Below are 14,421 nucleotides of genomic sequence, written 5' to 3'. Positions count from 1 at the left end.
TGGTGAGGTCTCAGTTTCCTTACCTGGGAAATGAGGAAATTGGACCAGATTAGGAGCTGGTCTGCAGATATTTTTTTGACTAGCCCATGTGGTATATGATATTGGAAAATTTCATGTGAAAATCTTAATTTCCTGCTTCTTTTACAACCTCAAAGAATCTAGCAACACTGGGCTCAAGTTTTCTTACAAGAAAAGGCTGGACCTGACCAGTATTGCGTCTAAAGCAGTGTATCCTCTCTAGTAGTACAACCTGTGCCACTGCCCTCTGTCTTACCTGCAGTAGCACTTGAATTTGCCATCGCTAGGGCCCTCTGGCCTTTCATGTTAGGTTCACAAATGCGCGTAAATGTTTAACAAGTTGTTCTCCAGGAGAGAAACAGCCCTATTTGTAGTGTTTGCTGATTTCCATGATGTAAATACTCCCACATGGCTGATTTCAAGGTACTGACCTGATGGAGCTGTGCATAGCCCATGGTGTAGGGCTGTATAATATAATATGATATAATATGATATAATATAACATAATATGGTGTAGTATGATTTAACATCATTTACTATAATAGGATAGGATAACACAGTATAGCATGGATTTCTACCATATAGATAGAATAGATGTAAATAACCTAAAGAACAATGGTAACGGTAAAATGTAGTAAAGGAGTTAGAAAGTGGTGAGTCTGAAGTACTTATTACTTTAAAAAAAATTTATTTTGGGGCGCCTGGGTGGCTCAGTCGGTTGAGCGTCCGACTTCGGCTCAGGTCATGATCTCACGGTTCCTGAGTTTGAGTCCCGCGTCGGGCTCTGTGCTGACAGCATAGAGCCTGGAGTCTGCTTCAAATTCTGTGTCTCCCTCTCTCTCTACTCCTCCCCCGCTCATTCTCTGTCTCTCTCTCTCCTTCAAAAATAAGTAAAAAAAAAAATTTAAAAAATTTTTAAAAATTATTTAATTGTATGTTTATATAATTTAATTTTTAATAATGTTTATTTTTAACAGCTAGCAAGTAGATTTCCTGAAAATGTGACAATTATCTCCTGCAAGCCCGTTTAGGCAGAGTCCATACTCTACTCACTCTTCTTAAGACCTGAGACAGCATATTGTTCCCCTGGCATCCATAATCCCTGACCCAGGACTTGGCATATAAAGGGCACCCAAGACAACCATTAGAAGAATGAATAAATATTCAGTGAACCTATATGCCTAATCTTCTTTGTATCACCAGGGAGCCAAACCTCATTCCTAGGCAAAACAGGGACATTTTTCACCTGCCAAAACTTGCTTTATTCACCTTTCCCCTTTTCCTCCTATTTTGTTTTTAAGAAACAAAGGATATCTTTAGGTAGAAGATTTCAACAATATTTGGATAAAAAAGGGAATCTTTGGGTAAAGAGTATGATTATATTCTGAAAAAAAAAATAATAGCAAAGCATTTAAAGACCCGACTGAATGAAAACTGGCTCAAATTAATGCGCATAAATGCAAAGTAATGTAAATTCCACTTCATAATTTTCAAAGAAAGATCAGGACTTTCTTCCATGTTCATTCTATTAGTTCGCTTATGTTATGAAAGAATGGATTATTAACTAATTAAATCATTACTTATTTAGTTACTGATAATGAGATTGGGTGTGGGGCAAAGAACCTCACAGTATTTATTCACATACTGAGGTCTGAAGAATCTTGGGCTCCCTACTCTAGAAACTACCATATACAGTAATTTCCATGTTTTTGTCAAAAATGCCTTCAAATCTGCATGAGAGACTGGCGAGTGACAGCTCAGAAATTGGCTGGCTGGATTACTCTGTTCAGTCAGGGAAAATGACTGGCTTTCATTCTAAGTGGCTACTTTTGAACCAGGGTTGATGGCTTACTCAATCCCTAGTGCCCTAGAGGATTTTTCTTTGAAGAATAAAAGAAAGCAATATAAATTTTAATGAATAATATTCCAGCTTAATGCTGAAAGGGGTACCTCACCTTGGATACAGAGAAGTGAAAACAGACATGCTTGACCCCATGTAGCAGAAACCCTGAGATGCCCTCTTCATTTAAATAGGGTCTAAAAATGAGACCTCTAACATAAGAAATTCCCACCTCACCACAAAGAACTGATGCCCCTCCTGCCCCTTAAAGAACACCTGAAAAATACACAAAGAATATTATCCTGCAGCAACTCTATCACTGATAGTGGGCCAGTGTGATGGGTTAGCTCCTATCACAATCCCCCTTTTCCTCAGTCTGGTGTTATAACCCCATGTTTCCCAAATATTGCTTTCTTAATTGCCTTGAATAAGACTCAGAAGGTGGTTAAACTGGATGAAACTTCATATTATCTCAGATCTGAGCATGCAAAAAAAGTGTGGGAGGTGGCCCGTGATTTTTAAGAACAGAGCAGAAATCAGGAAGGAGTCTAGTAAATTTTTCCTCCCAACCTCTCCACACTTCTTTTGTTTCCGATCATTAAATCTGAGGCTTCACAAGGATTTATTAAATTTTTATGTTCTTTTTCCTGATATTATTGTGACTGCTTCATAAATATTCAAGATGTGAGGGCAATCTGGCTGAAACATCTGTCACCTCATTGATTGCCAAGATTGGCTGAGTGATATTACTCACCTTCTTTCCTCAATTTCCCCTACTGGGTATTTTTGAAAATCTTGTGCGTGGTGAAAGGGAACAAGAGGTCACTTTTTGCTTATTAAAGATACTGGAGTATTAGGGTGAGTTGTCATTCCTGTTTGCTTGTGACAGAAGGGATTCATAGGACACTTAGTGCTAAAACCCGGGGAGTTTCTGGCAAAGCAGGATGAACTAGTCACTCTACTAGATTGCTCCTCCACTGGCATTTGCAAATATGCTCTCAATTATCGATGATAAGATAGTAATAATGATGTATTGACATTCAGGATAATATTTCAAAGGTATGGAAACTCGTCTTGAAAGATAACAAATGGTCTGATGCTTTTCATTACTATATTACCAATTTAAGGAACTATATACTCTTTAAGTGCTTGACATTAGAAGTTGTTGCTTAGACTAATTTCTACTCAAAAAAACTTGACAAAACTTTAAACATGTGTCATTAATAGTAATAGATACATTATTCATTGAAGAAATACATTCCCTGAAAGAAGATCCCTACCTGAGCCCGTAATTGTATTCTCCAAAAATAAGCATACAATTGCCAGCAGAACCCAAGATTTATTAGCATCTTTCTAACGCTAACCAGAAGTCATTAATTTTGATGGGTGATCGCTAGTTCCAGAGACAATCACCACCCCAATACAATGGAGATTGGTTTCTAGGTTTCCCACAGGTGTGAGGCAGCTGGTGAGGGAAAGTGGGCAATGACTTCAGAGACTAGACTCTGACTATCTTACCGGGCTCTCTTCACTGAAGCGGAGCATCCCTGGTAGGACTTCTTGATTTCGGAAGCAGCAAAAACATCTGGCGTCAGTGTGATCCAGATACAGGTGAGGAAGACCAACTGGGAAGCCAGGATCATCTCTTCCAAAAGAAAGGAATGTAGATGGACGCAACCAATATTATTATCAGTATTGTTTCCTCATGTGGCTCTTTACAAGTAAACAGAGTGCCACGTAGAAGGTTTCAAGGAAAAAAGAGAGGCATTGCCTTCAATATGGTGTGGTTTGTTTAGTAGATTAAATAGGTTCACATCACTTACAGGCAAACATCTGTCTGGCTCATCAGCAGTTTAAGGAAAACAAAGCAGATCTTTTCATTTTCAGTTTCCATCCTTTAGTCCCTCTTTCCTGGGAAGGTGCTTAGTGAGATGCTTGATCCCCTACTCAATAAACTCTCAGCTGCAGTCTGGTCCCCGGCCGACAAAGAAGTGAGGTAAGGCATTAAATCCCCTTAATCCAACACAATATCATTTGAATATATTTAATGATTCAGCAAAATAATATGCTTAAAAAGAACAAAGATGATTAATTTAATTTTAATTATGCTTTGGAGGACCTTTTTAACCAGAAATGAATCTTTCTCTCCCTATATGCATACAGATTGCCATAGTACATAGAAAAACAATAACTTATTATTTTTGTTAAACAAATAATCATATTTTATTTTATTTTATTTTATTTTTCAACGTTTATTTATTTTTGGGATAGAGAGAGACAGAGCATGAACGGGGGAGGGGCAGAGAGAGAGGGAGACACAGAATCGGAAACAGGCTCCAGGCTCCGAGCCATCAGCCCAGAGCCTGACGCGGGGCTCGAACTCACGGACCGCGAGATCGTGACCTGGCTGAAATTGGACGCTTAACCGACTGCGCCACCCAGGCGCCCCAACAAATAATCATATTTTAAAATGATGGTGTATTCCATTGAAAGCAAAAGTGGTTCAGTTTAAGATTTAATATGGTAAACAGCCCGATAAATAAAAACAAAATTAGCCTTGGGCAGTGGGAAAGAAACACACTGTCACTGATAAATTATGGCCACAAGCATTCCTAAAAGTTCTTTGCACCTATAGAGTAGAAATATCCCCAGGAAACACTCCCTCTAAGTCTGTAAAGTTCCAAAGAATGAGAATGTCAGTGAAATTAAATTTCTCCAGCTGGAATATCACAAGGTGATCAACATAGCAACAGTTGACCTGTTTACCAGGACTTAAGAAAAATACCATTTTCTTCTCAGAAACAGAATGTGAAGGAAATTCTTAAATTTTCCCAGAATTGATTTGTCTCCTTGACACCTTGTATCTTGGGTTATTGCTTTACCACATTAATTTATTTTGACTTAGGTTACATCTTCTCTTAGCCAATGTATTAAAACCTTCTTGTATGCTTCTTAGGCATGCCTTTCCTCTTTAAAATATATGCTTAATATAAAATATTACAAATATACAGAAAGATGTAATAAATTCTTACCTCTCCCCTTATCCTCTAGTGTTTATCATCATAAAAAGTTACACTATTACATGTATATATTCATAAATAACATACAACCTTTTTGCATGTTTCAAAAGCTATAAAAATTGTGTCATACTTTTACTTCTGCAATCAGCTTTTTCTCTTAGCTTTATGCTGAGAGATTTATTATGTTGATAGATGTAGCTCTAGTTTTAATTCGTTTTTAACTGCTATATGGCATTTCAATGCGTGGATGACTAACATTTAATTTATTTATTCTTTTGTTGATGGACATTATGTCTTATTTTTCTATCATAAACAATCTATTATAAACAATTCTGCAGTGAATGTTTGTAAATATATCCTTGTGCACAACTGTACGGCTAGAAGTAAAACTGCTAGGCTGAACAATTTTCACATCTTCAAATTTACTGGATAATACTATATTGCTCATAAAAGTGAGTATACCAATTTACAACCCCACTGCTAGAAAACGAGAGCCCTCATTTTAAAAAATCTTTTAAAAAATTTGTATTAACAGGTTTCTAAATATTACCTAATCCAATGGCTGTTGTAGTTTTAATTTTAATTTCCCTATTGGCTCGAGAAGTGTCAACCTTAAAACTGTCAGTTATCTTACCAGCAGAAACAGGTTCATTAAAGAATAGTAGAGAATTGCAATCTGCGCCAAGCAAGCTACTGCAAGACAGAGGCAAATCCACAGAACAAAGGAGAGGAAATCTTTAGGGAGGAAGAGGAAAGGTTGGGAGGGGCTGTTGTAAACAAAAAGTCCATTGGAATAAACAGAGTTTGAAGTGTAGTGGCTTCTCATTGGCTGAGTTGTGACAGTCTCTCACTGGATGGGCTCTAAGAAAGTCTTTCTTCCTCCTGCTGGGATATTTAAAAACGAGTGTTGTCTGGCATGGTCTGTCTCTTCCTGTTGGGTCCACAATTGACAAGGAGTGGTAGGGTGTGAGGGCTCCCCCTGCTGACCTCCTGATTTCATCCTGAACAAGGTTTCCTTTGATTAATTTTCACAGATGTTGGAGCATTTTTTTTTTCATGTATTTCTGGGTCAGTAAGCTTTCCTCTTCTGCAAAGAGCCAATCAATAGAAGACATGTAAGTAGAGTTGTTGGTCTTAAACTACTGTCACTTTGGCTGCTGGAGGATTTCCTTGTGATACAGTTTGTTTTCCACCTCAGTGCTCTCATGAGATGCAGGGCCTGACCCCTTGATCCTACCATTCCAGGCTACCAAGGTCTATTCTCTTCACTTAGTACCATTATCTACACCAACATTTCCCAAAGTAGTTTGTGGCTACACTGGAGATATTTTGTAAAAAAGTGCTCTGTGCTAAGTGAGTTTGGGACGCGGCATTTTACAACCCTGTCAGGGATTTATGGTTCACATTACATGGAACAGTGGAATTACTCTTGTCTTGCAGCAACTTGAAGGATGCTTGCTCGATGGTCTAGTCTCAGTCTTTATCATGCTTGGTCTATTAGAAGTATTGACACACCTGATCTCCCTCCTATTTGAAACATTTTCTTCACCTGCTTTCTGGGATCCCATACTCTCCTGTTTTCCTCTTACCTCTCTGGTCATTCTTTCTTAGTCCTGTTATCTGATTCTCCCTTCTCTGTCAGATTGCATAATATTGGAGTGGCCCTACCTGTGGTACCTTGGTACTTTAGCACTGGTCTTTCCTTTCAACTCACTTATATGGCACTTACCGTGTTTTATATAATTTACTTATTATGTTTATCACTCATTTTCTGTCCAATCTTGCTAGAATGTAAGCTGTACAAGAGAGCAATCTTTGTCTTATTCCTTGGAGTATTCCAAACATATAACCATTTTTGGCATATAGTTTGTGTTTAATAAATATTGAATGATTAATACATCAGAAGCCTCAGTAAAAAAAAAAAAAAAAAGCTTGTTTAGTTCCACTGGATTCTGTTTCCCAAAGTTGATTGACCTCAGATCTCTTATTGATTAATTGATTGATTGATTTTAGAAAGAGAGAGAGAGAGAGAGAGACGGCAAGCAGGGGAGAAGGGCAGAGGAAGAGAAAGAGAGAATTCCAAGCAGACTCCATGCTCAGTGCAGAGCCCAGTGACTGTGTGATCATGACCTGAGCAGAAATCAAGAGTTGGAGGCTCAACCAATTGAGCCACTCAGGTGCCCCTCAGATCTTCTTTTAAAAAAAATCTGCAATATTTGCATTAATATTCCTCAAAAAAAAGTGCTCCTCCAGAACATCCATTGGGAAATTCTGATTTATAGGTAAATCTGTGCTTTACCCATCCTCCCTATCAAATGCTATGTCTTATCATCTCGAGACTACTTTTGATGACTGCTAATCTTTAAAAAAAATTTTTTTTTACTGTTTATTTATTTTTGATAGAGAGAAACAGAGTGTGAACAGGGGAGGGGCAGAGAGAGATGGAGACACAGAATTTGAAGCAGGCTCCAGGCTCTGAGCTGTCAGCCCAGAGCCCTACGTGGGGCTCAAACCCACAAACCTGGAGATCATGACCTGAGCCAGATGCTTAACCGACTGAGCCACCCAGGTGCCCAGACTGCTAAACTTTTAAATTCACAATGTAATAGTGATGGCTGATAAAAACCAGACAAGACATTGGGAGGGGATTTCGAAGCAATATTCTGAGCCGAAGGAATGACGCACAAAAACAAAAGTTGTCCACTTTTTAGGCCAGCAGTGGAGCTACTTTGGAGCATGTGTTTTTCAAATGTACCTGGCAGATCATATGCCTTCCTTCACCACTTAAATCACATCAGGGTGCCCCTCTCCACACTGTAGGGATGACTCAATGGTGAAAGTCCTTCTCACTTTACTGAATAATCTTAGCTAGACTAACTACTCATATCAATATTAAGATTAAGGGAGGAATAAAAGTCGTTTATATGTTGTCAATTATGAATTTTAAGTGGAAATGGTTTGCGTAAAAATGAAAATAAGGCAATGACCTAGCCTACAAAGAGCTGGCCCATGGAAGGTCTTAGGGTTTCAGTTCAATTACAATAAGGCATCTGTCTCTGTGATGCTGAATCGGCTCCTTAACCTTATCCCTTTAGTACTTTCTGCGGAAGCCCAGTAAGCTTCTTAAGAGAAAAGCAGAAAACCACATCTGTCAAAATGAGAAAGTGGTAACTACAAGGAAACAAAATAAATCACAGGGTCACTGGAGAATTTTGTAATGACTTAAGTCCCCCTTGAATACATTGCCTCTTCTTCACTCTTCTTCCACCCTGATGATGTCAGCCAGCTTTGATTCCTTTGATAGGGAGCCAAAAAGAAAATTCAGCTAGGCTGGCTGTGTCCTCAATATATTCATCATGGACCATGTAGCTATTACTTTGCCTACAAAGAGAGAAAAGGAAAGTGAAGGTCTTATTTACACTGAATCAAGAACATCTGACAAAAACGGTAAAATCCAAGCCTCCAGAAATTTCTCAAAGTATCTGCAATGATGTCACATAGACAAAATACTTTGAGATGAAAATTGTGGAGTTGTGGAACTTTGATATGAAAAACTTTGGAGATCGCTTAGACTACCCCCTCGTCTTTTTAATATATGAAGACATTAAGATTGGAGAGATTATATACAATTCATTTGCGTTTGCTTTCTTGTTTATTTTGCTTTACTCTCTTGGAAATAGAATATAACCTGGCCATGCCAAGATCAGCCAGTAGGGGGCATTCACTCCCCTCCACAGAATCTTTGTTCTCATTCAGAGATGGTGTTTTCTCTTCCGTTTCTCGGAATTACCAGAGCTCTAAAGCTTCTTTCCTTTTCACCACTTTTTTTATTCCCCTCTCAATTCAGTTCCGAGATACAGAATGCGTTGTGGTAGGAGAGGGGACTGGAGAATCTTGCTCTGCTTTAGAAGAAAGTGGGCGGCACTAAAATCGAGAAATCTTCATCACGGTGCAATAGTACAATACGACCACTAGATGACAGCACAGACTACACATACCCAGCCGGACCACACTAATACGTGTCCTCTTCCTGTCAAAGGAAAATCACAATGATTTGCACTTAACAGTACAGGCACTATTAAAGGAAAAGATTAATGATATAATGCCAAATGACTCAGGGGGAAAAAGTTCCTGCTATTGATTAAAATGCAATTATTTATGTCGAATGTAGACTGACTAATGATGTTTGTTGGTTTCTCTGAATACTGAGCATATTTTTAAGGTTTCATCTCTTACCTACATGTAAAAATTTTATCTCTGGGAATGCTAGGAGGTACAAGTGAACACTATAGAAACAGAAACTTTCTATAGTGCATTTTGCACAATGAAAATACAACAATCACCTCAATTAATGTTAGCTGCCAACCTTACTCCTCTCTATTAATATAGTCTTTGTATTTCCAACATCATGATTTTGATCATGATTCCCACCATTCTTCCAGTCTCCCAGTCTCGAAAATTTGAAGTCATCTTTGATCCTTCCATTTTCAAGATTTGATTTTTTCTTTCTCTCTCTTTCTTTCTTTCTTTCTTTCTTTCTTTCTTTCTTTCTTTCTTTGTCTCTTTTTTTTTTTTTCTTCCAATTTATGTGTTGAGGGGCATCTAGGTGGCTCAGTCAGTTAGGCGCTGGACTCTTGATCTCAGCTCAGGTCCTGATCTCAGGTGGTGAGTTCAAATTGGGCATGGAGCCCACTTAAAAAAATTGTGTTTTCCTTCAAAACTTCTTTTGCAGTTCCTTTGTATTCCCATTGCCACCTTTTGCCTTAATATAAATATATATCTAAATCAGCCTCCTTGCCTCAAGTCTTCCTAGTTTACTCTCTTCTATATGTAGTTTTGCTAATACACGTTAATCATACTTCTTTTTCTAATATCTTTTCTCTGGCAAAAGTGTTTTCCCATTGCCTATAGGAGAAATTCTATTCTGTTATGATGGTCTTATGTTATTATTCCTTTGCTAATACCACACTGCCTTGATCATTGTAGCTTCATAGTAAATAAATTTTAAAATCCTTCAACTTTCTTCTTCTTTTTCAAAGCTGTTTTAATTAGTCTAGTTCTTTTGTCCTTGTGTACAAGTTTTCAAGTCAGCTTTTCTACATCTACAAAACAATTCTGCTACGATTTTGATTGACACTGCATTAAATCTGTAGGTCAGAGTGGTGATAATTAACATCTTATTGTGTTGAACTATCCAATCAATGAGCATGGTATGCCTCTACCTGGGTCTTTTGTGATTTCTTTTATCAGTGTTTATAGTTTTCAGCATACAGATCTAATATGTATTTTGTTAGATTTATACCTAAGTGGTTTATGTTTTTGGAATTCTTATAAATGTCATTGATTTAAAAAGTGTTGGCTTCCAATTGTACGTTGTTAGTATATAGAAATATGATTGATTTTTTATTCAATTTTTAAAATTGTGAAAAACACATAGCATGAAATTTATCATTTTAACCATGCTTTGGTGTACAGCACAGAATTATTAAGTATATTCAAATTATTGTGCAACCATCATCACTATTCATTTCCAGATCTTTTTTTTTTTTAATTAAGACATTTTTTTTTTTTTTTTTTTTTTTACAGAAGCTTAAGGTTCACAGCAAAATTGAGAGGGGGGTATGGAGACTTTCTACATAGCCACTTTCTCTACTCATGTATATCCTCCCCTATTATCAACATCTTCAAACAGAAGATGTACATTTGTTACAATTGATAGACCTACATAGATACATGATAGTCACCCAACGTCCATAGCTTATATTATACTTCACTCTTAATGTTCTTTCTATGGATTTGGACACATGAATAATGACATGTATCCATCATTATAGTATCATATGCAGTATTTTCACTGACCTAAAAAGCCTCTGTGCCTCACCTATTTATCTCTTTCCCTTCAACCCCTGGCAACCACTGGTCTTTTTACTGTCTCAGTAGTTTTGCTTTTTCCTCAATATTATATATCAGAACCATACAGTATGTAGCATTTTCAGTTGACTTCCTTCACTTAGTAATATGCATTTAAGTTTCCTCCATGTCTTTCCATGGCTTGATAGTTCGTTTCTGTTTAGCACTGAATAATAGTTTATTGTCTGTATGTACCACAGTTGATTTATCCATTCACCAACAATATGGGTTGTTTTCTAGTCTTTGCAATTATGAATAAAGCTTCTGTAAAAATCCGCATACAGGTTTTTGTGCGGGCATACGTTTTCAACTTCTTTGGGTAAATGCCAACAAGTGGAACTGCTGGATTATACGGTAAGAGTACATTCAGTTTGTAAGAGATCACCACACTGTCTTTAAGAATGGCTGGACCGGGGCGCCTGGGTGGCGCAGTCGGTTAAGCGTCCGACTTCAACCAGGTCACGATCTCGCGGTCCGTGAGTTCGAGCCCCGCGTCAGGCTCTGGGCTGATGGCTCAGAGCCTGGAGCCTGTTTCCGATTCTGTGTCTCCCTCTCTCTGCCCCTCCCCCGTTCATGCTCTGTCTCTCTCTGTCCCAAAAATAAATAAACTTTGAAAAAAAAAATTAAAAAAAAAATAAAAAAAGAATGGCTGGACCATTTTGTACACCCACCAGCAATGAACCAAACTTCTTGTTGGTCCACATCCTTGCCAGCATATGGTGTTGTCTCTGTTCCAGGTTTTGACCATTCTAATACATGTGTGGTGGTAGCTCATGGTTTTTTAAATTTATATTTCTCTGGTAACATATGATGTGTAGCATCTTTTTATATTCTTATTTGCCATTTGTATATCTTCTTTAGTGCCATGTCTGTTAAGGTGTTTGGCCCATTTTTAATTGGCTTGTTTATTTTCCTTATTGCTGAGGTTTAAGAACTCTTTGTTCATCTTAGATAACTATCTTTTATCAGATGTGTCTTTTGTAAATAATTTTTCCCAATCTGTGGCTTGTTTTCTTGTTCTCTTGACATTACCTTTTGCAGAGCAGAAGTTTTTAATTTTAATAAAGTCCAGCTCATCCATTTTTTTTTTTTCATGGATCATGTCTTTGGTGTTGTATCTAAAAAGGCATCACCATACCTAAGGTCACCTAGCTTTTCTCTTATGTTATCTTCCAGGAGATTTATAGTTTTGCCTTTAACGTTTGCATCTGTAGTCCATTTTGAGTTAATTTTGTGAAGGGTAAGGTGTGTATCTAGATTCATTTTTTTGCGAGTGGATGTACAATTGTTCCAACACCATTTGGTGAAGAGACTATCTGCGCTCCATTGTATTGCCTTTGCTCCTTTATCAAAGATTAGTTGACTTTATTTATGTGGGTCTATTTTTGGTTCTTTGTCCTGCTCACTGACCTGTTTGTCTATTCTTTCACCAATACTATACTATCTTGGTTACTGTCATTTAAATATTAAGCAATAAGTACAATAAGCAGCTTATTAGGTACATCAGTTCTCCAACTTTACTCTCCTTTAATATTGTATTGGCTATAGTGGGTCCTTATCTCTCCATATAAACTTTAGAATCAGTTTGTAGATATCCGCAAAATAACTTTCTGATATATTGATTGGCATTGCATTAAACCTAAAGATCATATTGGGAAAAACTGACATCTTAATAATTTAAAATTTTTCTTTCCATTAACATGGAATATCTTTCCATTTATTTGGTGCTTTCTTGATTTCATTCATCAGAGTTTTGTAGATTTTCTCATATATACCTTGTACATATTCTGTTAGATCTATATCTGAGTATTTCATTTTTATGTGATAATGTTAAGTGGTACTTTGTTTTTATTTTTAAATTCTACTTGTTCATTTCTGATATATAGGGAAGGACTAACTCTTTTATATTAACCTCATATCCTAAAACCTCACTATAATCCCTTAGTAGTTCTGAGAGTTTTTTGGCCACTTCTTTAAATTTTTTTACATAGATGTCTTCTGTGAACGAAGAAGTTTTATTTATTTTTTTCCCCAATCAGTATATTTTTTTAAATTTCATTTTCTTATATTATTGCATTACCTAGGACTTCCACTATGATGTTAAAAAATATCAGTGGCTCATTAGGTTGAGCATCTGACTCTTGATTTCAGTTCAGGTCATGATCCCGGGGTTGTGGGATCAAGCCCTATGTCAAGCTCTGTACTGAATGTGAAGCCTACTTAAGATTCTCTCCCACCCCCCCTCCCCACCCAACCCTCCCCTGTTCACACTGTCTCTCTAAAATCAAAAAAAAATAGTGGTAAAAGGGAACATATTTGACTTGTACCTGGTCTTAGTGGGAAAGCTTCAAGTTTCTCACCATTAAATATGATGTTATCTGTAGGTATTTTGTTGCTCTTCTTTATCAAGTTGGGGGAGTTCCCCTTTATCCCTAGTTTACCAAATTTATATCATGAATAGGTGTTGGATTTGTCAAATGTGTTCTCTGCATTTATTGATATGATCATGTGGTTTTTCTTTTTACCTATTGATGTTATGGATTATAGTAATTGATTTTTTCAGTTTATTTATTTATTTTGAGGGGTGAGGGGTAGAGAGAGAGGGAGAGAATCCCAAGTAGGCTTTGTGCTTAATTTATACAGTTGGAGTGGATAGCCTCTATTTAATATTTACAACTGGCCAGTTAAAAGAAGAGAAACCAATTATACAAAGGCTTTCATTTGACATTTTCATTCTTTTTTTTTTAATATGAAATTTATTGTCAAATTGGTTTCCATACAACACCCAGTGCTCATCCCAACAGGTGCCCTCCTCAATGCCCATCGCCCACCCTCCCCACCCTCCCACTCCCCATCAACCCTCGGTTTGTTCTCAGTTTTTAAGAGTCTCTTATGTTTTGGCTCCCTCCCTCCCTAACTTTTTTTTCCCCCTTCCCCTCCCCCATGGTCTTCTGTTACGTTTCTCAGGATCCACATAAGAGTGAAAACATTGCCAAGTAGTATTCCATTGTGTATATAAACCACAATTTCTTTATCCATTCATCAGTTGATGGACATTTAGTCTCTTTTCATAATTTGGCTATTGTTGAAAGTGCTGCTATAAACATTGGGGTACAAGTGCCCCTATGCATCAGCACTCCTGTATCCCTTGGGTAAATTCCTAGCAGTGCTACTGCTGGGTCATAGGGTAGATCTATTTTTAATTTTTGAGGAACCTCCACACTGTTTTCCAGAGCAGCTGCACCAGTTTTATTCCTAGGTATTTTATGATTCTTGGTGCAATTGTGAGTGGGATCAGTTTCTTGTCCTTTTGTTACTTCATTATTAATGTATAGAATGCAACTGATTTCTGTACATTAATTTTGTATCCTGGATTTTACTGAATTCATGTATCAGTTCTAGCAGACTTTTGGGGGAGTCTGTTGGGTTTTCCGTGTATAGTATCATGTCATCTGCAAAAAGTGAAAGCTTGACTTCATCTTTGCCAATTTTGATGCCTTTGATTTCCTTTTGTTGTCTGATTGCTGATGCTAGAACTTCCAACACTATGTTAAACAACAGCGGTGAGAGTGGACATCCCTGTTGTGTTCCTGATCTCAGGGGGAAAGCTCTTGGTTTTTCCCCATTGAGGAT

General features: G+C 37.4%; 1 protein-coding gene across 4 annotated transcripts in view; it reads right to left on the bottom strand.

Moving 5' to 3' along the window:
- GABRR3 (gamma-aminobutyric acid type A receptor subunit rho3) overlaps positions 1-5,628 on the bottom strand; it is a 50,864-nt gene extending 45,236 nt beyond the window's left edge. Inside the window, exons 1-3 of one of the 4 annotated variants that reach the window (XM_086675653.1) lie at positions 5,513-5,628; positions 3,682-3,926; positions 3,377-3,503 (exon numbers count right to left, since the gene is read on the bottom strand). In XM_086675653.1, coding sequence (XP_086531779.1) covers positions 3,377-3,501 — 125 coding nt within the window. In that variant the 5' untranslated portion in view covers positions 3,502-3,503; positions 3,682-3,926; positions 5,513-5,628. Of the gene's footprint in view, positions 1-3,376; positions 3,927-5,512 lie in introns of all 4 variants that reach the window. The other 3 variants (XM_086675655.1, XM_086675652.1, XM_086675654.1) reach the window with 3 other exon arrangements.
- Positions 5,629-14,421: the final 8,793 nt, after the last annotated feature.

This window comes from Puma concolor, chromosome C2, assembly GCF_028749965.1.
Source record: "Puma concolor isolate L17-30 chromosome C2, mPumCon1.1.hap2, whole genome shotgun sequence".
Taxonomy (NCBI): domain Eukaryota; kingdom Metazoa; phylum Chordata; class Mammalia; order Carnivora; family Felidae; genus Puma; species Puma concolor.
This window is presented reverse-complemented; position numbering and strand designations above follow the sequence as displayed.